This window comes from Pogona vitticeps, chromosome 5 (assembly GCF_051106095.1).
Source record: "Pogona vitticeps strain Pit_001003342236 chromosome 5, PviZW2.1, whole genome shotgun sequence".
Classification (NCBI taxonomy): domain Eukaryota; kingdom Metazoa; phylum Chordata; class Lepidosauria; order Squamata; family Agamidae; genus Pogona; species Pogona vitticeps.
This window is the reverse complement of record NC_135787.1, coordinates 60,833,405-60,857,647: the sequence shown is the minus strand read 5'-3', so window position 1 is coordinate 60,857,647 and position 24,243 is coordinate 60,833,405. Positions and strand designations below refer to the sequence as shown.

The window sequence follows — 24,243 nt, the reverse complement described above, 5'->3', positions numbered from 1 at the left end:
TACACAACCTGCTGCTGGCACTGTAATTCCCTGACCTCTTCAGACAAAAACCTTTTCAAGTTGGGCTGACTGTTGGCAATGGTGAAATTGCTGAAACGAATTAGTGAAGAAGGATATTTTTTTATCTTTTCTGAGGAAGAAAAAGCTTTGATGGATGTAAGGAGTAATGGAATAGAGCTGACAGGAGGAGTGATGAAAAACAGGAAAGAGGGGAAATAGATATTATAGGCAAAAGCAAAATAAAAAGTAAAAAAAGACAAAAACATGTTGGCACCTGAAAGATTAACTTGTGTATTTTTTTGATGTAAGCTTTTGGGGACAAGTCCACTTCATCAGACTGAGAGAAAGAAATTTAACATAGCGAGTATTTATACATGGCATCAAAATATAAATATCAAATACAGAGATTGTGGTTGGTTGGTGGGAATGTCAGTGGGTATATAACATTGTGGTGACAGCATATTTGTTATGCAGGTCTTTCATTGAAGCTTGTGCTGTAAAGAACGTGAGAACCTCTGTCATAAAATAACAATAGTAGAGTAACATGAATGTTACTTAGATTGGCTGTTTACAGGAAATAGATAGGAATAGTTGAATTAAGGAAGAAGAAGTAGAAAGAGTTTAAAAGAGTAACTAGAACCATCTCATTGTCTGGACAGGTCATTTATTTCCTGGCTCATACAGAATGTTTGCAGGAATAGAAGCATGACTGAGTGCTGTCCATAAATATCAGTGAAGGAATCAAATATTATGTAACTGAAATGTGGGCACAATTATGTTCACCCATTCTCTGGCAGGGGGTTGAGTGAAATACAGAATGGAAAAACAAAACCCCCAATTTGAGGGGGAAATTCTGGAATACAGCCTGCATTTCAGCATTGTGTTAGGAGGGTTTCACTTGTCTTTTAAGAGTAGCTTTTAGGCCTAATATAAATCAGAGAGGGCACATTAACTTCTTGGGATTCACTCAAATGTTTTCTGTTTCTCAAAAAGGATTTTGGAGCATTGGCAGAAGAGTTTCTCTCTTTACTGGAATTTGCTACACAGGACAAGCCACTTTTAATATGTTTGGATGGTATGGATGATTTATCAGAGGAATATGATGCTGACTTTTCTTGGATACCTACTGAATTACCAAAGAATGTATATATTATTGTTTCCACATGTACTGAATCAGCTTTCTCGTGCTTAAGAAAACTGGAGGTATAACTATCTTACTAGCCTGTTTTCCACATCATACGTTCTCGAACAGTAGGAAGTTCCAAGGCAGCTTGTCAGAATCACTCTACCCATTCTGCCACAAGTTTGAATGCATATGGATCCTGCAGCACAGGACGTTAGGGATTTGGCAGTCACCATCCCATCTGCAAAGAAAAGCGAGGAGACTGCATTGCTTGAACAAGGCAAAGTGGGTAGATCAGCTGGGGATACTGGATGGACACTCAGGCTTCCCTTCCCTGCAGGAGGCTACACACTGAGTGCCTCTGGATATGTGCTTTGGAGATGAACACGACTCTATTCTGTGTCAAGGATGGGCAATATGTGGACCATCTGGGGCTATATTTGTGGCCCTCAGCATCCCTGCCCCCCAATTAAAAACTGTTCTGCTCAAAAAGATACCTTGAACACTTTGGGGAGCAATTTTGCCATGCTTTGAGCATCTTCCAAGACCCCTTGAATAGTCCCCAAATCATTTTAAAAGCATATTTTAGTCACTAGAGGGCACAAATGGAATTTTCCAGTATACCCCCTCATCTTTTTTAATTAAACCCGTTTTAAGTGAGTGAAAACCCAGTGTAGCAATGTTTATAGTATATGAGCACTGCATTCTTTTTTAAAATGCATTAATATGCCAGTTAATCTCTTTGGTCCTGCCCTTTTGAGACTGTGGCACTTAGGCTGCCACCAAATCTGAAAAATCTGAAGGGCCTTCAACCCTTCTGTGGTCCCCCACCACTGTTCCGTGTAGATCCCTCTGCATGCAGATTCTGCATTCACAGTGAGCTGGATCAAGTCCATACTGTTTGTATAGTATATTTCTACTAATAGGTTGCATAGGAGAAAGCAAATTGTTGTCCCAAAGTAGCAGCAGCAGCATGAAGACTCTTCCAGTTTATAACAGCTTTTCTCCCTTAGCTAGTGCAAACTGCTGCATTTACTCTGCTGGCATGCATATATTTTCCACCTAGAAAAATGTTCAAAATGTTTTGGCTACCTATGACTCCATGAAGTAGTTGTGTATTACACATTCCAGGAGGCTGGAACAGCCAAGTGGCTCTTTATACTTCATTAATTAGGACTGCACTTTTCACCAAAGTGACTAGCTTCACAAGAAAAAAAATTACATTAGAATTTCAAAAATCAGATGCGTCTATGAGGCCCAAACCATAAATATGTGAATTTAGCCACAAAGGAAGATTGGGTTAAAGCAAGAGCAAAAGTCACCTGCTTCTGTGTCTTATCTGCCTTCCAGAAACTTATTTTTCACAACGTGCCTTTGATACCAGAACTAAGCCAGGCTAGGAAGAGGACTGTGTCAAAGACAAATAGTAATTTGTTGTAATTGTGTTAGCAGAGTGCACCAGGCTATGGAATCCAATAAAAAAGTTATGCCAGCATTAACTTCATTGGTGTAAATTTCAGCAACAAGTTGTTGCAAATTAAGTAGTCAGCATGGGCATTTGCTATTGTGTGCTGAGTCATGTAATTGATGTATGACCAAAAATGTCTATGCTGTTTTATCAACCATAGGGAATTTGCTACTGTGATTTACACCAATTGATTTTAAATGGCAGGCATAAGGAATAGGATACTGGCCAAAGTTAATTAGGAATAATGGCCATGAATTAGGAGTGATCAGTTAGGATGGTCATAAGGTTGTTGTTATGTACTGTCAACTTGCCCTTGATTCATGACAACCCCATGAATGAGCGATCTTCAGAATGCTCTGTCCTTAACAGCCCTGCTCAGCTCTTGCAAACTCAAGTCTGTGGCTTCCTTTAGGGAGTCAATACATCACATATTTGGTTTTCCTCTTTCCCTGCTGCCTTCAACCTTTCCTAGCATTATTGTGTTTTCCAGAGAATGTTGTCTTCTCATGATGTGTCCAGAGTAGAACAATCTCAGTTTCAGCACTTTTCTTTCCAGAAATGGCAAAAAAGAGATGGGTTTGATTTGAGCTAGGACCTATCTGTTTGTCTTCCTGGCAGTCAAGGGTACCTGCAAAGCTCTCCTCGAGCACCATAGTTCACACTAATCAGAATTTTCCTGTCAACTTTCCTAACTGTCCAGCTTTCACAAAAAATTGCATTTATTGTCCCAAGAAGTCCCAAGAAAATAAATCCAAGAGATGAGCAAAGGAACTAGGACCTTTGTGTGCAAAAGAGCTGAATGCAGACCTATTTAGGCCTGGCCAAATCTATTGCAAATGAAGGGAAAAATTACTTCGTTTAAAAATAGTGGAGTGAGCTAAGGAAGAAGGGATCAGCAATAAACGTCAGGATAGATAATATACCAAGGCCCATCCAACAGCCTATTAATTTATATCCGGTGCTGGTTACTTTAAATACTATGTTGCTGCACTTATTTTAACGAGACAAAGGACAAAAGTGGTTTTACTTCCATCCAGTACTGGCCATGTGACCATGGAAGATTGTCTTCAGACAAAACACTGGCTCTATGGCTTGGAAACAGAGATGAACACCGCCCCCTAGAGTCGAACACGACTGGACAAAAATTGTCAAGGGGAACCTTTACTTTTACCTTTAGCCCCCATTCTAAAATGAAAGAATCTTGCTTGGCCATGCAGTCAAATCATCATCCACAATTAGTAAACACAGGAAACATTAGTAAATTATTAAACATTGCTCATAGCCCTGAATCTCCATTGAAAACTTAAGGAACACTGAGGAGCAGTGCTTGGGAAGTTACTTTTTTAGACTCAAGTTCCCAGAATCCCACAGCTACCATTGCCACTGGGAGTTGGAGTCCATAAAAGTGATATTTCCAAGATCTGCTGAGGAAACTGATAAATGAAAAGCAATCTGCCCCACCAGTCCAGCTACTGGATAAACAGCATCAGAAAGTTTACCTTGAACTGCATGCGTTTTAGTTCTGATATTTTAGGTAGGCTTTGTTGTATTTGTTTGGCAAAAGTGATATTGACTCATTTCGCTTTTCCTCAGCCTTTGAGACAATGTGATAAGTGGGATGTGCTTATTTTATTCAGAAAATGACAAAGAAAGAGAATATTCTACAAATACCTCCTTTGACGCTTGGGGAGATCAATGAGATGATCAGCTCTTGGCTAGAAAAAGATCACCGAAGTCTCACCAAAGGCCAGCATGATCACTTGATGGAAGCATGCGCAACCTGCCCGCTACCACTGTACACGTGCTGTGCTTACAAGGAGTCTTGTTCGTGGACATCCTTCAGCCCCCAGACAGAGATGTTTCTTCCTCAAACTTTACATGACATGTATTCATGGACTCTGGGCAGAATGGAAAAATTGCATGGGGAACAGGTTCTAAAAAGGATGGCAGCTTATGTGACACTTTCAAGAAATGGTATAACTCAGAAAGAGCTGCTTGACCTCATGTCTATGGATGATCTGGTACTTCAAGAAGTTGCTAAATTTCAGACCACCTCCATTCCAGCATTCCCTCTGGTACTGTGGTTGAAGCTCTTGGATGATTTTGGAGACGACATAAGAGAGCAAAGAACAGACAACACGTACGTCTTTACTTGGGCTCATAAATCTCTGAAACAGGTCTGCCTGGAGAGATATCTCAAAGCACAAGATTTCCAGCTATCACTACATGCCACCTTTGCAAACTACTACTTGGGGAGAATTTCACATAAACTGAATAAATGTAGTGAACTGTCTACATTTCAGCCTCTGGCCTGGACACTGGAAAAAGAAACCAAGAAAATCCACTACACTTTTAATATTCGTAAGCTCTTTGGGACTCCGTATCACCTCATCAAATCAAAGAACATTACTGTTCTAATGAAAGAATGTCTGTTTAATTATGAGTTTCTCTTGCACAAATCTTGGGCTTCATCTGTTATCAGTGTTGAAGAGGATCTAAGAGCAGCTGTCAAGGCAGACAGGTGGGTTCACAACAGCAGAATAGAACTGGAGATGTTTAAGCCATGACAAACACATCCATGCAGAGACCTCTGATTTATTCATTGCACCCACAATTTTAACATCACCCGATATGAGAGAATATATAGAACTTTTAAAGAATTGACTCCAAGTTAAAATGACATTTGAATAAAGCAATGGTAGGGAACCTCTGATCCTCCAGAAAGTGATGTGCTCCAGATACCATCAGCCCCAGCCGACATAAGCAGTCACTGATGTGGTTATCCAGAACCACAGGTTCTTTGGCTCAGTGGAGGCCAGGAACAGATGCAACATGCTGAGTGGTCTTGTTAAAATGTATGGAAAGTTTAACAAAAATGCAAAGCAAGTAACATAACAGAAAAGAAATGGGATTAGAAAGCAGAAAGAGAGGGAAAAAAGGCTGGTCTTACAAAAAATATAGATCTTTATACATTTCACCACCACAATAATTTGACATTCCCCTGTTGGATTCTCCTTCAACTAAAGAGAGTGTGTGTAACCACAACTGTATAATTAAATGTGTAGGTCAACCTCTGTGTAAGAGAGACGGTTATCTAACGTCTCAGGAAAAAACATCTTGCCTTGTGTGGAAAGACAGACTTCTGCTTTATTATTGATTATAATCTGTCAAAGGGTCAACTCCCAAAGATATCAGTTTTGGGAGATGCTTGAAAGACGTCCTTTGCTTTATTCTGAGCTAAACTAATGCAAGGGGTTCAAAAATAGGAATATTACTGACAGGGAACTAAGAATTGTATAGAAATAAGGATTTTTTTATTCATTACAGTCAGCATGGATGTTTTTCTACCTGAAAACCACTTGAGATACATCTAATGCTTTGTTAATATGTGAGCAAAGAAATTAAAACATATAATGCTGTGTTGCTTTCTCCCTTCCAACAGGACTGTACCTGACTTAACTTTATTAAGTGAAGCTCTCAAGTTATCAAAAAATATTTTAATACAAGACCCATGTCAAATGGCTTCACAGCTTACAGGCCGCCTTCATCATATAGTAGCAGCAGATAAACCTGTGGCCCCAGGTATTATACATTATGAGGCAAACTAATGTTTTTACATTTTCTTTTTTAAAAAAACACATTTTATTAGTTTTTCAGTCTATTTACATTCAATTCATGCTTGTTAAACATCATGTTACATAGGTTGTTTATAATTATTTGTTTTTGTATCTTGGTGTCTTCTTAGTTGTCCCTTCAAAATCTATACATTTTTAAAACATTGAAACCATTCACATATTTTAGTATACAATATTGGCTACTATCATAATATTGCTCTCATAGTATACAGTGTTTTCAAAATCCTCTAATAACATACCTAATAACATTTATTAGTTCCAAATTTATATAATTTCGAGGTGATTTAACCAACGAACCTTGTATTTTTTACCAGTAATAACTGAATAGGTTCCTAACATAATATATGTTATCTAGAGCATTTTATCTAGAGTGGTCGACCAGACCAGATGGGCGGGATATAAATTGAATAAATAAATAAAATAAATAAATAAATAATACAGATTTTCTTTATATAATTGTTTAGCCATTTCTATCTCCACATTTTATCATATATATGCACAGTACAGTGGTGCCTCGCATAGCGAGGTTAATCTGTTCCGGATTAACCTTCGCTATGCTGAAGCATTGCTGAACGGGGCAGGGATTTCCATTGGAACGCATTAAACATGGTTTAATGCGTTCCAAATGGGCCAAATACTCACCGTTCAGCGATGCTTCAGGATGGCCGGCAGCCATTTTCGTGCCCTCGCCTCGCTTAACGAGGGCGCGAAAACGCTGCACGCGGCCATTTTGGGCCATTTCCAGGCTTCCGACGGCCATTTTGGCCGCCGAACAGCTGATCGTCGGGGTTCGTTTTGCGAAGATCGGTAAGCGAAACGCTTACCGGTCTTTGCAAAGCGAATTTTCCCCTATTGGAAAAACGTTGAGCGATCGCATTAGTGATCCGAAAAAACGGATCGCTATGCGATTTCGTCATTATACGGTGCGCTCGTTAAGCGAGGCACCACTGTACTGTATATCAATATCATATCTAACGTATGTTCATTAAGTACTATTTGTTTTACCTCATCCTTATGTCTAGCTTCAATTTACCTTAAGAACCCTCATTAGTGATCCCTTCAGTTTAATTCCCTTTTATAATATATAGGATATGCCTCTTAAAATTCCAGAAATTAGGTATATACATGATTTCAATGTTGAAGGCCACCTTAATATTTTTTTCCTTTTTCATCTTTCTACGTAACTCCTTCTCTTGTCTTTTCATTTGAGCTACATCCAATAGACATTCCAGACTCTTTTTAATTATATCTGCTGATTCTCTCCCATCACACCTAAAACAGCCCTCGGCTCCAGGGTTAGAATTAGATATCCTAGGTTTTCTCTGATAATTTCCTCCAGCCCCTCTTTTGATTGGCATACATCATCTACCACTCTCTCATTTCCTTGTTCATTATTCCCAGTCTCCTGTTGACTATAATTCTTCTTCAACTGCTCCTTGAATAATTTTAACTCTTCGTTGTGGGATCTCACTATTTCTAAAATTGCTTGAAGGGTAGATTTTGTTTTATCCCAAAATTTTCCTTGTTGTGGGATTATGTCTCAGATGTCAAATAATTTTATTCCAAGTGCTTAAAGTAATCAGTCCAATTCCATCAATACTTGCTTCCATAGGTCCACTTTAATGGATTGATCATCTTTAGGCTTAAACGTGAATCCAGTCTCAGACGTAGAGAGTTTTCCCCGCCTAAAGGCTCAAGGTCCAGTCAAGTTCAGAACCCAGGATACAATTTTGAAGTTCCACTTTGGCTGGATTAGACTTTCTAGGGTTAATTTATCTGTAATTCAGTTTCATCCTAAAAAAGAAAGGGAATTCCAAACAGCCATAAAGCGTGCAAGTTCATTGATTCTAGTCTTTTTGCCAGCACCTTAGATAGCTGTTACAAGTAACATAAACAAGTTTAGTTTCCCAGAGTTGTTGCCAATTATGTTTTCAAGAGAAAGATTCTTAAATTGATAACAACAAAGCAATACAAACTTCCTTCCTTGAAATATAATTAAATGTCTAATTAATGTCCAGTTTATTTTCTTTGTGTCTCCCTGCGTCTCCTTTCTCCAGCTTCACCACTGCCAAATAAGTGGTGGGGAATAGAAGATGCTATTTCTGCTGTAGGGATTGTCTCATCCAGGGATCGTTATAAAGCAATCCAGTCAAAAAATATTTCTCACCCAGTGGTAACACTATGTTAATTAGGCTGATTTATCACTTCTTCATTGCCGGCTGCCGATGACTTGCAAGCAAACTAGTTCAGCTGCTTGTTTCTGCCCGCTGGTTGATTGGGGAGTTTCCCAGATCAAACGTGGGTAACCACTGTTCCCCCCCCCCCGGTGATCAACAGGCTTCTCCCCCATTTCACCATGTCTTCGAGGTGGTTTTAACCCTCTGGTGGGGGTCCCAAACAGGTCAGAATTCAGCTCAGGGGACGGAGCTCCGTCCTTCTCTTGCTATGTCATCACAGATCAAGCTGGAAGTCCTGTCTTTACATTTTCTGTATTTTGTTTGGAGTTGTAGACATTGTTTGCACCACTGAGGCATGAATAGCCAAGGCAGAACAAAACTATACTTACATACCTGGAAGATTACTCTTGCAAATCATGATGCAGGTGGACAGGGGGAAAATGCATACAAGTTAGTTTGCCAAGTGAGCAAGGCCTAAATATCCAGGTTTAAGTTCAAAACTCTTATACTAAATAGCAGAGCATATTTACCTGTGTAGTCACAGCCTCAAAATTAGAAGCTCTTGTGTTCTTCACCTTGAATAAAATCTGAGCAAGAGAAGAGTTCTTAATAACTTTTTAAAAGAACAGCCTCTCCATGTTGGTTCCCCACTATTTCGCACAGGGTCTTTCAACAAGAGAAATACTTTATCAGCTTAGGTTGGGTTGGAAATTAACCAGCCACTTCCTGACAGGAGTGGGTGGGTTTGAGATTAGCCAAATTATTTTTCAGTCCGGACCAATATGATTTGGGATGAATTTGCTTATTCTTTGTTTCAAGTATTGTAAGAAGTAGTTGCTTGAAGTCTTTAATTCTAGAAGGAAACTGATAGTAATTTCATCTTGAAAGAGAAAATAGACTGTCACTATTGCTAGCTAGGAAACTTTGCAAGTCAGAAATCATGCATCTGAAAAAATTAACGTCTTATTAAAAGAATACAGGATGGGGGCAAAACACTAGTAGAACTGAACCCTTTAATATTTTCTACAGTGGTAAAAAACCAGCATATTAAGATTTTTGTCTGTTATTCCATGTTGACTCAGGTGATCCCAGGAAATATCTCTATCTGCCAGCTCTTTTGTCCCAGTGCCAAAAATCTTCCATTCCTGTTCTTGTCCCTTCGACTTCTTGCCTCATAGCTCCTGGTGGACTGTCTTGCAATCATCTGAAAGGTGAGGAGAATATTAGCCTTTCAGGAACCATTTAGTGAGCTAATCAGTGTAGATTTTGCAAGCAGTCTGATTTCTGTAAGATTGAGCTAAACACTGACCAGAATCTTACTGGTTATTAACACCACTATTAAGTACAACAGCATAAACTGCAGCAGCAAACTGCCTCTAGTTGCCACTTATATTCATCACAGCATACCAGTTGTGTGACCTGGCATGTGATGAGGAATACAAGTGGTGATTCATGAAGTAATGGCAATTTGCTGCCATGATTTATGCCATTGCACATAATGCCAACATACATAACCAGTAGGATTCTAGCCTTTCATTCAGGATTTATGACCTCAAATTTTTTTAAAGATTCTGGCAACCTTCAACTGTTGTTGTCCATTCCCCATTATTTTATTGGTTCTTTTAAATTCTTAGTATCTGAAATCTCTTGTGCATGACTAAAAAGTAAACGTAACTTTTTATATATAATTGAGACATTACAATGCCCTTATACTGGCAAAAATCAGTTATACTGACTCGGCTGACTGCATGCTGACAGGGTGCTGTTATGGCTTCTGGGACTTTATCCTCTTACATATCTTTGCTGATGGAACAAATTGTGGGACTGGACATGAAGCAATACAAATGCCTATACACCATTTGTAAACCCAGTACAGTATATATATTGAGACACTGTAGGAGGAAAGCTATACTTATCACTAAGTGTAACTCAAGACTGAAGTTCAAATAGATTAGAAACAGTTGCTTAAGAAAATGGTATTGCTAATTCAACATTCTCATCCTATTTAGTGAAATATCACAAAACGTACTTGATAGAGATAGCCCATGTATCAGTGTTTTTTTACAGTTATTTCATTCACGTCAGCTGCATCATTGATAAAATTCTGAAACTGTATGATCATGAATCTATAGGTCACTTGGACAGAATTACAGCAATTGCAGAAACCCAGAAGGAATTCATTGTTGCGACAGTCTCTAGTAATGGCACTTTGAAACTATGGGATTTGAGGCTTGGCAAAGCCATCTTCACCATGCAAGAGGTTGGGGAAAATATTACTGCTCTTGTAGTATGTTCAGAGAATAGATTGGCAGCTATGTCTGACAAGACTACAGTTAAAGTCTGGGATCTTTCTATGGCACGAATGGTATATGCAGCTGGAGAGTTTTTGGGTACTCCAGTACTAACATCTGCAATGAATGGACAACTTCTGCTGGTATTTTATAATGGCAACCACATGGTTCAGGTAAGTTTGTAGATTTTCAACAATTACTATTAATTACTCAAAAAGGATGTTTGCATTTTATCAGTTGTTAGCATTTACTTAGATGATTGACACAATGCTATGTACATCTACTCAGAAGTAAGATGCACCGGCTGAAATCTAGTAGCAGAACTCACACTCTGTAAGGTTCATGGCACTGTCAACTATGGCTGTTTTTTGGGAATTAAATCTTTCCAACCCCCCATTAAAAAACCCCAAAGTTCCATTGGGATCCATTTTGTCCCGAGGAAGCTGTTGGGGGCTGTAAGATATGGGGGGGGGGGCTCTTTAATTTATGGAAATCACCAGGAGTGGAATGATTTTACCAGTGACAACATTTCAAGAAGCTAAAAATATATGTATATATGTGGGGGGAGTATAAACTAGTGCACCAGCGTAACAGGACATGAGCAATCCAGCTTTTTCTGGGTCAGGAGTTATTAAGATTACCAGACAATGGTAGATATTTCTGCCACTAATTCTGAGAATAATGTGAGGAAGCATGAGATCCGAGCCTTCCACATCATCCACAATGCCTTTACTGTTTCCCTTTTTCTCATAATCTATTCCACAGTTTGGGCACAGAAGAAAGGGAGAGACATAAAGACATAAAGCATAGTTTAAATTGATATGAAGCCATTAGCAGCCAGATGAACTCAAGCCATTTTCATTTCATATTGCTTCAGGTTTTTGATCTCACCCACTCATGCCAGATGATCCATGAAACGTATCTTTCTACAGAAGATGCGTCAATCCACCAGAATCATTCCATATTGGTATCAAAGAATTCAGTAAAAGAGTATGTTCTGTGTGCTTTCAGGTCAGTGGAACTTAATTTCTTGTATGAAAATGAATAATTAAAATCCTCTGTACAGAAGGGCCTGCAGATTCAGGAACTCTTGGACTGCTGGATGTAGTAGATCTCATGGATGTCAGGGGAGCTATGAGGTTGTAGCAAATCATTTTGTGAACCATTTAGTCATTACTTTGGCATACCTCCCATGCTTTCTAGCACAAGATTCTCCCTGTTCTTGCTCATCAGGGCTGGATGCTTCTGTCTCACTTAATGTGGCACACACCCTCCACAGTCTCAAGTGGAAAGAAACAGATCGACGTAGAACTTCTGAAATATTATAATGTGTTCTGAAATCTGGAAGAGGGGGAAGTAAAATTCATACTTTTGAGCATTTTTAGTCAGTGTTGTTTGCAGCTAGCCAAGGAAATACAGTTGTGGCAAGATAAACATCTTACTATTCCTGAAGGAACATTTGTAAATGACTTGTCTTTGGGACCAATGAGGCTTGGAAAGGATAAGCTTGCCTTTGAAATATTATGGGATGAGGGATTTCAGGGAATGGGAACTTCAGCATTGTTCAGAGACAATAGGTTTGTCTTCTTGTGTTTTCTTTCTGTTGGCCCTAAAACTCCTGACCAGGAATTCTCACTGTCACTCAAATGTGCACCTCCTTTAGAGAAACAGCTGTGCATCTTCATAAGCAAAAAATTATTTACCTGAACATAAACACTACTGGTGGTGTTCATCTTATACTACTATGGCTTCCTTTTCATCCTTGTTTTTTGTAGAAATGGAAATGAAGCTATGGTCTTTAGCGGCAAAGCAGGGAAAGTAGTAGCCAAGCTGACAACTCAAGAACTTGTGGCAGCAGCTGAACATGTAGCTGTAACTAAGGATTACTTCCTGGTGATCTTCAGGTAGTACTACTCTGGTATCAGCAAATAACTATTTTTTCTCCTTTCTTCTAACTGGTGATCTTGTTGCCATTCTATTTTACATGAAGAGTTCTGAATTATTTCCTAGAGCCTGGTAATATGGTTGATGGGTAAAGCTACTCACAATGAAATTCTATCTATCCTTCCTTATATTTAAGCCATATTGGGATTTGTATTGTGCTTCTAACTAGAAGGTTGTCTTCTATAGTGGGGCTGAGAAACTGATGGCCATCCAGCTGTTGTTGTAATCTCACTCCCCATCATTCCCAACTACTGGCCATGTAGGCGTGAGCTGATGAGAGAGCTAGAGCTCAACAACATCTGAATTGCCATAGGTTCTCCATCCTTCCTATTTTACAGGAGTAGTACAGTTGATTTAAAAAAAAAGGGGGGATATAAAAGGTATAGCCTTTCCTCACACTGCTTTGTAAAGTTACTTATTCAGGTGATGGTCATAGTCCAAAAATGTAAATTTACAAAGCTGTGTTCCTTAATGGATTTTAAGAACCCTTCTCCTGTTTAATATTTGCTTTTAGTCAGACTGAGATTACTGTGAACCCTACAGAAAATTTGATTAACCTTGAACAGCCTGAAAAAGCTTTTCCTGACTTTAGGAGGCTAATTAGAACACACTTTGACAAACTGAGTTAAGCCACCCACATAGTAGGTTATTAGCCACAGTCAGTCTTTTGTTGTTGTTGTTGTTGCACCAGTTTTAATTCTCATTTGTAATTTGTACATGTTTTGTAAATTGCATTTTGTTGTCCTTAGTAGATAAGCATAAGTCCTATTTTACATGTGAGGAATTAAGACCAATAGTAAATTATTTAAGCCTCCACATTACCTCTGTGCATGGCAGAATTTACCTGCATCAGAGTTCAGCTGGATCATATTACGTATCTCTGTAGACACGTTTTTATTTATATTCAGTTATGCTTATACTACAGTGTGGTGTAGTGGATAGAATGATAGGTTCAGACAGCTAGGTTGAAATCCCTGTTCAGCCACAGAAACTCACTGGGGTGAGTGCAGCACTGGTAAGACCACTCCATCGATATCCCAATTACTTAGAAAGCCCTCCTAAGGTTGCTATAAGTTGGTTGATTTTGATGGCACATAGTACACATACTTTATCCTTGTCCTATTCATAACATCATAGCTGTTTTTGAATGCACATTTTACTTTCACTCTTTGTTTTCATGTTCTTCAATAGCTCACTATTGCTTTCCAAACATTCTTGAAAGAAGACATTATTTCTATTCACACAACTCTAGCTTTCTCGTTATAGATGTCCGTTTCTCAGGCAGCGGGAGATTGTGCATATAGAGCTCTACCATGCCCATACTTTTGCCTATGCTCATAATTTGAAGGGGTGCTGCAATGATTACATTCACACTTTTGCTGTCAATCACTCCGGCTCTCACCTGGTGGCATTCAGCGTCATCCCAAACACCAACACCACTGAGATTGTGTCATGGAACCTAGAATCTGAAGATCATAAGCATTTGGGTAAATTTTCTTCAGTTCCAGCTGGTGGTAAGTAAATTTTTAAGGTTGCCTGGGTATCTCTGTAGGAAAAAAAATGCTATAGTGGTCCTGAAACAGGACAGTGGCAGCAATTGATAATGAAAACAAAAAGAAAATATGAATACATATAGTACCTTGTGCTGCCACTCACCACCATATGACTTCTGGGGAGGTCACTGGAAAATGCTGGCAAGAGATTTATCTCAATGGTATCCAGTAGAGCCAAAATATATATTGCAGATAATCTATAATTAGAAGAGGGAATTCCTTAAGAGTTGAAAACATCTGATTGTCACAGTAAAAAGTTTTAAAACCTCCTATAATTTTCAGGTTAACTTTCTTTTCTTTCTTTCTTTTTCTTTCTTTCTTTCTTTTTTTTTGCAACTGGTAATCAGACATATGTGGGTTTCATCTGCAAGGCAGATTGCTCAGTTACAAAGCTCTACCAAAATCACATCATTGCAACAGAGAGGAGTCTGTTTATAACTATGGGCTATATATATATTGAGAGCCAGTGTGGTGGAGCAGGGAGAATCATGGACTAGGACTTGGGACACTTGGGTTCAAATGAAAGCTTGGCCATGAAAACTCACTGGGAAAGAGGTGGCACAGTTGGGGGCGGGGGAAGCGCTCCTTAATTATCTCACATGCCTTGAAAACTCCATCAGATGTGACTTGATGGTACATAACAACAACAACATGTATCATCTGGCCCAGAGCAGCTCCTTAAAAATCCCCACCATTTGTCCATCTCCATGGCCCTATACATCTCGTGGTCATATTGAAACATGCTGTGGAGCTTGCATATTTATATGACTTTTACACATTTTGAGGCCTGTCCTTTATGCAAGCATTTAACTTCCCCTCCCCCCCTTCTCCCTCTCCTTCCTCATCATCTTAGAACTGCATATCTGGAAGGCACCCTATGGATCATCAAATCCAGCCCCTGTGAAGAAGGCACAATAGAGAGTCAAATTCCCAAGCTCTGACTCCACAGCCAGATATCTAAACCACTGCACTATCCAGTGGTTCTTATGCCATGCCACAGGGGGAAAAACTGTGTGCCCCCCGCCACATTAATATTCTTCTCAGATCCTCTCAGGTCTGCTAAATATAGCAAGACGTTTAAACATTGTATGCAAAAGAGCATGATGAGATCAAATAATGGCAGGGACTGTTCCAATAACTACCGGCCTATTGTGAATTAAAACATCTGAACAAAATCTACTCTGCTTTTTAGGACAGGGGAATGTTCTGAATTTTTAAAGGTGCAAAGATAAAAGGAAACACAAACACAGACATATAAAATCTCTGGAAATCCAGTTAGTCCAGTCTTCTGTAACCCATGAATACTGGCCTTTAGAAATGTGTACTTAATGGCCAGAACATATCACTTAACACCCACCAGCAAGTGCATCTGCGTAAATTTTCACTGCGAATTGCCACAAGTTAAGAAGTCAGGAGTTGTATTTCCTGCACGACACAAAATACCAACATTAACTTCTTAATTACAGTGGTGCCTTGATTTACGGCTGTAATCCGTTCCAGAAGATGGACGTAAGTCGAAATGGTCGTAAATTGAAGCACCATTTCCCATTGAAATGCATGGTGGAGAGCGAGGCCAGGGTGAGCAGCCAGAGCATCCCGGCCAGACTCAGCCTCCTGGCACCAGGGCAGCACCGTCCCCGTAAGAGCCTGTCGGGAGGCAAGTAGCCAGAGCATCCTGGCCAAGCTCAGCCTCCTGGCGCTGGTCCATCGCTGCCGCAGTATGAGCCCGTCAGGAGGCGAGCAACCAGAGCATCCCGGCCAGGCTCAGCCTCCCGACACTGGGCCGCTGCCACTGTAGAAGCCCATCGGGGGGGGGGGCAAGCCACCCCCACGGGGCCAAGCACTGAGCGTGGCCCCGCCAGGAAGGAGGAGGAGGTGGCGGCATGGGAGGACCCTTCCTCCAGGAGCCAGGTTGGGGGGCCCTCTGCCCCTGCGCCAAGGCCAAGGACTGGGATCCCACCAGTTATCCTTGTACTTTACTCTCAATAATTAAAGTATTCAGGGCAAAATTAATCCAATGCGAACCTGCGGAGCAGAATTATGGGGGTCTAAATAAAGCAACCTTTTGGAACAAGTTCAGACATTTTCTGATAAGTATCTTAGGGACTGATAAAAATACTGCCGCTTGTGCTGTTAGGGCAGAAACAGGTTCTCACTCTCTCTGTAGTTACTCAGTGAGTAAGGTTATCACCTATTGGACGAGAGTTCAAAGAATGGATTCATATAGACTTCCCAAGCTCTACTTAGTAGAACAGACGGTTTTGGCTTTCTTGGGTTGGTCACCTTACCAAACTAATTGATCAATATGGATTCTCCACTCAATACTTATTTTCAAAAGTCCCTCAGGCAAAAGAAATATTCAAACAGAAAATCCGAGATATTAGTGCTTAAATGGATATAGAACTGCTTTCTAAGAACAAGTCCTTAGGTTGGTTATCCAAGAACAAAACTGTTTTTCAGTCTGAGAAATATTTAGAAATAAACCTATCTCAATCTCTTAGAAAGGCTTTTACTAGACTCAGATTCAAACTGCTGGACTCCATGACCAAACATGGTCACTTCCTTCAATTGCCTTAACACAAAAGGATTTGTATCTGTGGTCCCCCTGCTATTGAAGATATTACATATATTTTATTTGATTGTTGTGAGCTATATTCCACTGCTAGGCAAAACTATTTATCCATCCTGTTGGGGGAAACAGCCCATTGGAATGTGAACTTTAGACTTTCACATTTTCTTCAGAGTGTCAATACAAAAGTTGTCTGCAATATAGCAAAATACATATCTAAGGTGATGGGCATAAGATCTCACTACATTGATCAAATAGGGGTTCCCTGCAGAGGTGACTCACTCAATTAAAATATGTACATGTTATTTTATATTTTATTATTGGTATGTATTTTATCTCTTTTTAGCTGTTTACTTTGGATCTGTGTGATTTGTATGCTTTTTGACATGGTCAAAATGACTAATCAAATAAATAAATTCTGATACTGGTACAGTACTAGAACCAACACAGTATAGCATTACTCATTATTAGAAAGCCACTGCCATCCCCCGGGGTTACACGAGATGCTTCCAGTTTAGAAGGATTTGCAAGCAGATTTCGAAAGTAACCAGCTTAAAAAAAACAAACCCAAAATCCTGAGCCATTTTCACTGAAAAATAGGAGGGGGAAGTATATCTAGACCACCTTCATCGTTAGATGAATATAGTTAACGAAAATATGTATAAGAATTTGATACGAACAATAGGTTATGTAATTATTGTAATTTCTATACACGCAGGTGTATGCCCTGACCTTCGATACTGTTTAGCATTTTGTGATGGTGATAATTACCTTCGATCCTGGAATCTGGCTCCTAAGATTAATGATCAGTCTTTGACCATCACGGCAAGTAGAGCAAAAAAACCAAATGGCATTCAGGATATTGTGACAACAGAAAACTATTCCAGGTAATAAACTACCCAAGCTATCTGAAAGACTGCATCACCTTTCATAAATCTGCCTGGGTTTTTAAATAATCAGGGGAGCCCATTATCTTGGTCTTGCCACCCTCAAAGGTGTGTTGGGTGAGGGCAGGAGAGATGGCTTTCTCTGACGCTGCTTCCAAGCAGTGGAACTCCCTCTTTTTTGATATTGTGATTGTGATCATGTAATTTCTAAAATGTTTAATATTGATTGTATTAATATTGTATTGTAACCTTGGATCCTCTTGAGGAGAAAGATGCAGAATAAGTCAATAAATAAGAATTTCAGATATGCCTTTACAGACATTTGAACTGCTGTGTTAAACTGTGCAGCTGGGAAACAACATTTAAGGTAGTCATGAGGAAACTCTGACCCCCAAGGACTGACTCTGTCCCTGCTGGGGTTCCACTTGAAGCTGAAGGGTCAAAGTAGTTTGCCAGAGTCATTCCCTGCAGAGGGCATTCTGCAACTGGAGTGCTTACTCTTATGTAGCCCCCAGCCACACATGAGTTGGAAAGGACACCCACAAAATGAGTAGGCATTTGAACAGCAGCCACCCTTCAGGTGTCCTGGTCCCAAACCATAATGAGTTGGAAACCCTTTATTAGTTAGAACTAGCAATTTGAAATGGATCAAGAAATGCATTGGAAGCTAGTGAAGATGACACTGGTGTAATAAGTTCAGTTCATCCAGTCCAGAGCTTGGAAGTAGCATGGTACCATAAATGGTATTGTGAGCACAGTTTGCTGTCCTCTGAAGATGCCAGCCACAGAGACTGGCGAAACGTTAGGAAGAACCACTTTCAGAACACGGCCAAGAAGCCCGAAAAACCCACAACAACCATCAGTCGTGCATTACTTTGGGGATTACAATGCTGGTAAAAAAACCACACAATCTAGTCATTTTTCATAACTTGCAAAAAGTAACATAATGAATTATTGAGGTGGGGAAGCAATAGCTAGCCAGTTAATTTTTAAAAGTAACTTTCTGAGCTTTAATTCAATCAGTGTTGCACCTTGTCATACTCTGGACTAACTGAAGTTTCCCAGCAATTTTCAAAGATAGCTCACACACAGCACATTGTGGTTATTCAAATAGGAAGGTTACCAGAGGCTGGATAATTGATATAAGACTGCTGTTGTCTGGTTTGAGGTGGTAGATCAACCTAAGGTATTAAAAGTACTCCAAGCTACAGAGGCTGCATGCTTATAATGCCAAAGCTGTATCAAATGAGATGCAGCTTTGTCATCTCATTTGATACAGCTTTGCCAACAGAATTTGGTTCCTTCAGGGACTGCCGCCTTGGGAAAAGGGTGAACTCCTGTACACTGTACAGAACCATCTACCAATAATACCTTGCCTTGTCTGGATTGACATTTATTATACCGATGCTCAAACTGTCCATTATCACATTTAGCATTCCACTTCCTCACCTGAACTTGATGAAAAGGAGAACTAGAGCTGAATGTCAGCCACAGACTGCTAAAGCATCATCCTAATGCTCTAGAACAGGGATTTCTCCTCACCTTGGGTCCCCAGATGTTCTTGGATTGCAACTCCCAGAAACCTTCATCACTAGCTGTGCTGGCAAGGGCTTCTGGGAGTTGCAATCTAAAAACATCTGGTGGTTTTGTTTTGATGTTAAGCAGCATATTGGTGTAGTTTTCTCAACGTTTCACAACTATTTTCCAGTGGAAAATTCTTCTCCACGTTCTTACTGGCATCTCATACAAGTAGGGAAATATCAACTCTTGTCGAACTTTTGCAGCATATCAGTGACAAAGCTTTTAATTCAATCTTTTCTAAGGTATGCTGTGTGCCGAAATACAAGTCCAGGAACCATAACGGTGTGGAACATTGTGAAATCAAAGTGTAAACACAATGCTGTAAGAGTGGAAAGAGGGCTGATAGAAAATACCGATATAGTGCTGGTTAGAGATATGAAACTTTATATCCTTACAGACAAAGGAATGACTTCCTTTGGAGATCCACCTAAACCCGTTTTCCAGGTACCAAACATAGCTTTGTTTTATAAATGTTAATTGTTTGTTTTCAATTATTGGCACGACTTAACAATGAGGTCTGTTAAGAAAAAGCCTATTGAGAAAAAGGCAAGGCATTGAAACAAAGGCTATGGAGAAACTAACTTGAATTTATGTTTTACACCACTCTAGACTTTGTTAGTTTATGACCTCCTGAAAAAGAAGTATATAAAGAAGCAGACAGGCCTTTACATAATTCCTTGCCCATATAATGAATACAGAATACTTGAAGGAGGTCTTCTACTTGGTCTCTCGGAAAACAGGTAACAATTTTGCAGCTGTTGAGATGATGTTCTCTACAAAATATGTGCTATTGCCACATTGAATAGAATGTACACTATTTACATCAGCTAACAGTTTGGCTGAAACAGGCTAAGTCTATAGACATCTACACAGTGGTGTCTGCCCCAGTTATTCTTGGGTTGTGCTGGGTCATTCTTTTATTTATTGTTGCAAATTTGAAAAAATCATCCCAGCATTTGTATTCACACGTGGATGGGGTATTTGTTGCTCAATATACTAAGTTGCACTGAGTTGGACATCCTGGAGTGATTTATTGAGAAATGAAAATTGAATAATGGAGGTCATAATGAAGGGACCGTCTAGGTGGATGAAGACTTCCATAGAGGGAGAACAACTTGGGGGTGGGCTCAAAGTGTTGGCCCTGGCCAGCAAACTAAAGAATCTGCTCCTCTACAAGGAGGAGAAGGGTGTTCTAGCAATCCTCTCGGACCCTTGAATTAAACAGCAGGCAATGCATATTAAGTAGTAGTAAGAGAGAGTGCAGTGCCAGCCAACTTTCCATCACATGCAGAAGTGGCTAGTGAAGATGGTCCAGCTAACATTGAGGGATCACAGAGAGTAGGAAGAAACTAGCAATGTTCATAACACCTCAAAGAGCAGCACCAGGAGTTCTAGTCTAGAAACCAGGTTGCTCACCCCTGCAGCAACAGAGCAAGCTTTCTGGGACAATGTATTTACAAGCATGGCAGGGGCCTGTCCTCCAGAGACATCACCACAGAGGAAGGACATGGCAGAGGCAGAGATGTACATGTAGGGACCCTGCAAACCAAAGGAGACCTATCTCTTGGCTTACTGGGCTGAGAAGGAGTCTGTTTGGGGAGGTCTGACCAAGGTGACAGTGGCATTGCTATCCTGCCCACCAACTAGTATGCTCAGTCCATACCACTCACACCTGGAACCTGGATCTGTAGAAAAACTTATTTTCTTTAAGGTCAACCTACCATTGCTGGGCTTCCCTGAAGTCGCCTTTAAATATGAGAGAGTGATGCACTCTGTTCACAATATGAGGCATGCCCTGCTTCAGTCTGCTGCCCCCTCCTTCTGCCTCTTTCATTCTTCCAACTGCTATCCAAGACTGTGCTTAGTCACTCAACTGTGCTGTGCCCCATGCACAGTTTCCACCTGCCACAGGCTATCTGCTACTCCAGTCTGCCTGCCAGTGCTGCCTAGGGTATTTGCCCACTCCCCTGCCTGACCTGTCCTCTGCTCCCCCAATGCTGCTGGCATTTCCTGCTGGCATTCGCACCTTTCAGGGTTTAATTGGTATGCCCAGTGCAGTCATTTCCTAATACCTAAGCACTGCTAGCTGTTGGTGTGCGCCCTTTTTGTTTGGCACAACCGTTGGAAAGGTGTCAGAGGACACAGAGGAATCCTTTTAAAATGTCTGTCTGTGATTTTTTTAAAGGAGGAAAATAATGGTTATATAGTATTCATATTGATGGTAACACAGTTCTGGATATACAGAAATTATGAATTTTAAATACAAAGGGCTGTAATTCTGAATATGAATGTTGGTTGTAGTGCACGTCCCTGGTGAAAAGTGTGTGGTAAGTTTATAGAAGAAAAAGGAAACAGTGAAAGGGAATTCCATGTTAAAAGAAGCAAAACAAGAAACAAAAAGAAGTAAAACAAGTAGGGTGTGATATTGCTGATTTTGTATAATGCATTGTCGTATTCCGGTATTTTTTAAATCGCGTCCATCCTGTGTCCTTGATTTATTGATTTTATAGGTGTTATGCAAATCACAGGAGAAAATCACAGATGTTTAGGATTATTCATTAAATATCATTTGCTTTTACATTGGTTGGTATGTTTAGATAGTCTCTGACTATCTGTTTATTCTCTATGCATTTGCATTCTTTCCTATTCTCTCTAGCATTCCAACTTTCCAATCTCTGTCTTAACTTTCTCAATTCAATCTCCTAACTCTCTCTCTCTTCAATTCCCTGTCTCCAACCTCTTTTCTCCAACTCCTCTGTAACTCCCTAACCAATTGTCTAACTGTTCTTGTGGTTCCGCCCCTCCTGTCCTCTCATAGGCTCCTGCCCTTGAGCTCATCCATGATGGACAGGCGTGACGTGGGGGTTCCGCCACAAAAAACAAAAAAAAAGTAGAACAAGTAGGGTGGTATATTGCTGATTTTGTATAATGCATTGTGGTATTCCAGTATTTTTTAAAAATGAACAGCTGTGCACTTTGATGTTGTGTTTATGGGGGGTGGGATAAGCCAAGGAAGGTTCTCTTGTGTTCCTCAAATGTCTGGTTAGCATTTGGGGAAGGGAGTAAAAAGATTCTCTAGAGATCCTGGCTTCACGCAACCCCATTGCACATGCCTGGAATCTGGATATAAGCAACTTTAAATTGTTTAGGGTGTTTCACTCCAGAAAGGCAATTATTACTATTATATAATGAAATAAAACTAAAGTAATAAGATTTGTAATACATGGTTAGATGATTAGCTAACTCAGGAGCATTTTATTCTATTTGTTTGCACATCTTTTGGTAAAACCAGTTCTGTAATCCTTTTGAGGCTTTGCACTTATGACGTAAGCCTTGTCTGATTTGTACTTTGTTTGCAGAGACCATTTCATTACCTGGAATTTGGAAACAGGATTTATTAAGGATCGAATAAGACCAGAATACCAGGATAGGTTTGCCTTGCATACCACACAGCACAAATATTCCTTGTCTGAAGAAAACATGAAACTGCATAAAAGACTCTTGCTGAAGGAACCAACAGGTTTCAAACAATCCTTTCTAAATCAAGGCTATACTGAGACTGAAAGTGATTGTTATGTGTATGATTCCTGGTGAGCCACAGTAGCTGAATCATAAAGATAATTCCTTTGTATGGGAGCCAGGTAGGAGCAAAGTGTAATCAGATCCATGCTGTAAGGCAGCAAGGAGCAGAGGAAAGAGAAAAGCAAATTGAAATAAGCTCTGATACATCCAAGTGAATGGTCCAGTTTGATGGTAGGAATTAGAGATGGGGACGACTCACCATTTTGGTGAGTCGTCCTGCTTTGTGAGTTGTCAAAAGTTGATGACTCATGAAGCATGAAGTTGCCCCCATGAAGTTATTTGTTGATTTGTGGGGGATTTATTTTAAAAAAACACCCCTGCCCCCTGCTACCACTGCCACCCCCCTGCCACCCCCCACTGTCGTGCCACAGCCCCACCCGACCCCTACCAGCACCCCCTTACTGTAATCGTTGTCACTGCTGCCGAGGTCTCCATCAGGCCTCCGTAGCCATGGCGTGTAAAAAGGGAAACTGGCTGCCCTTTGCAAAGATAGCAGCTGCGGCTTCATTTAGGGTATGGAAGTCACAGCTGCCATCTTTGCAAAGGGCAGCCAGTTTCCCTTTCTATAGGCTGTGGCTGTGGAGGCCTGATGGCGACCTTGGCAATGGCGGCACCAATTACGGTAAGGGGGTGTCAACAGAGGTGTGGGGGGGCTAAGGTAGGGAGAGGAAGGGGTGGGGGTAGGCTGTGGGGGTGGGTGACTGCCTATCAGCTTGCTGATCAACTGATCGGCAGCTGATAGACAGAATGGTGGTGGGTTTTTTTGTGTTTTTGTGTTATTTTTATTACAAAGGACAAATAAAAATGGGAAAATGTTCATCAATCTGTATTCGTCAGGACTTAAGATCTGATGAATATGGATCAACGAATATTTAACGAATCAACTATTTTCATCAAAAAAGTTGATCCTTTTTTATATTTGTCCCCATCTCTAGTAGGAATGTTCTGAAGACAAAGTACTGTAGTTTGATTGGCTGATTTGATTTTAAGCTAGTTTGAAAATGCCCGAGAGGTTTGCTCCCAGGAGCCTTCCCTGATTTATGTAACGCTGCTACCTGATTATTAAGACAGTTGCTAGATTTGCTAGATTCGGATGTTATTTCTTGATCCTGCTGGCCAGGGCAAGCATAAGTAAATGTCACAGGCAATCAAGCATGTAGCAGTCAGACAACTCCAGATATTGTTGGGTTAGTTGGTCATCTTAATCCATATCAATCTGGATTCAGGACAGAAGCTGCCTTGGTCACTCTCATGTATGATCTGTGGCAGAAAATACAACAGGATGTTTGCTTTATCTTTTAAATAACTTTTGATACCATCAGCTGTTGTAGCTTCTTGAACCACATTTCAGGATTGGTATTGGCTGCCAATTTGTTGTGGTTCTACCTCTTTCTGAAGTCAGGTTCTAGAAGTTAGTGCTGGGCGACTCTGTT

At 40.3% G+C, this 24,243-nt stretch overlaps 1 protein-coding gene across 6 annotated transcripts in view; it reads left to right on the top strand.

Annotated features, from left to right (window-relative positions):
- The window catches only part of RWDD4 (RWD domain containing 4), a 73,956-nt gene that overhangs the window by 37,952 nt on the left and 11,761 nt on the right, over positions 1-24,243 (top strand). For all 6 annotated transcript variants that reach the window (XM_078393893.1, XM_078393895.1, XM_078393894.1 and 3 more), the window contains 12 exons: positions 994-1,203; positions 4,229-5,112; positions 6,034-6,173; positions 9,486-9,614; positions 10,536-10,867; positions 11,572-11,705; positions 12,470-12,598; positions 13,905-14,152; positions 17,479-17,647; positions 19,471-19,672; positions 19,838-19,968; positions 22,588-22,748. In XM_078393893.1, the coding sequence (XP_078250019.1) occupies positions 994-1,203; positions 4,229-5,112; positions 6,034-6,173; positions 9,486-9,614; positions 10,536-10,867; positions 11,572-11,705; positions 12,470-12,598; positions 13,905-14,152; positions 17,479-17,647; positions 19,471-19,672; positions 19,838-19,968; positions 22,588-22,748 (2,869 nt within the window). The remainder of the gene's footprint in view (positions 1-993; positions 1,204-4,228; positions 5,113-6,033; positions 6,174-9,485; positions 9,615-10,535; positions 10,868-11,571; positions 11,706-12,469; positions 12,599-13,904; positions 14,153-17,478; positions 17,648-19,470; positions 19,673-19,837; positions 19,969-22,587; positions 22,749-24,243) is intronic.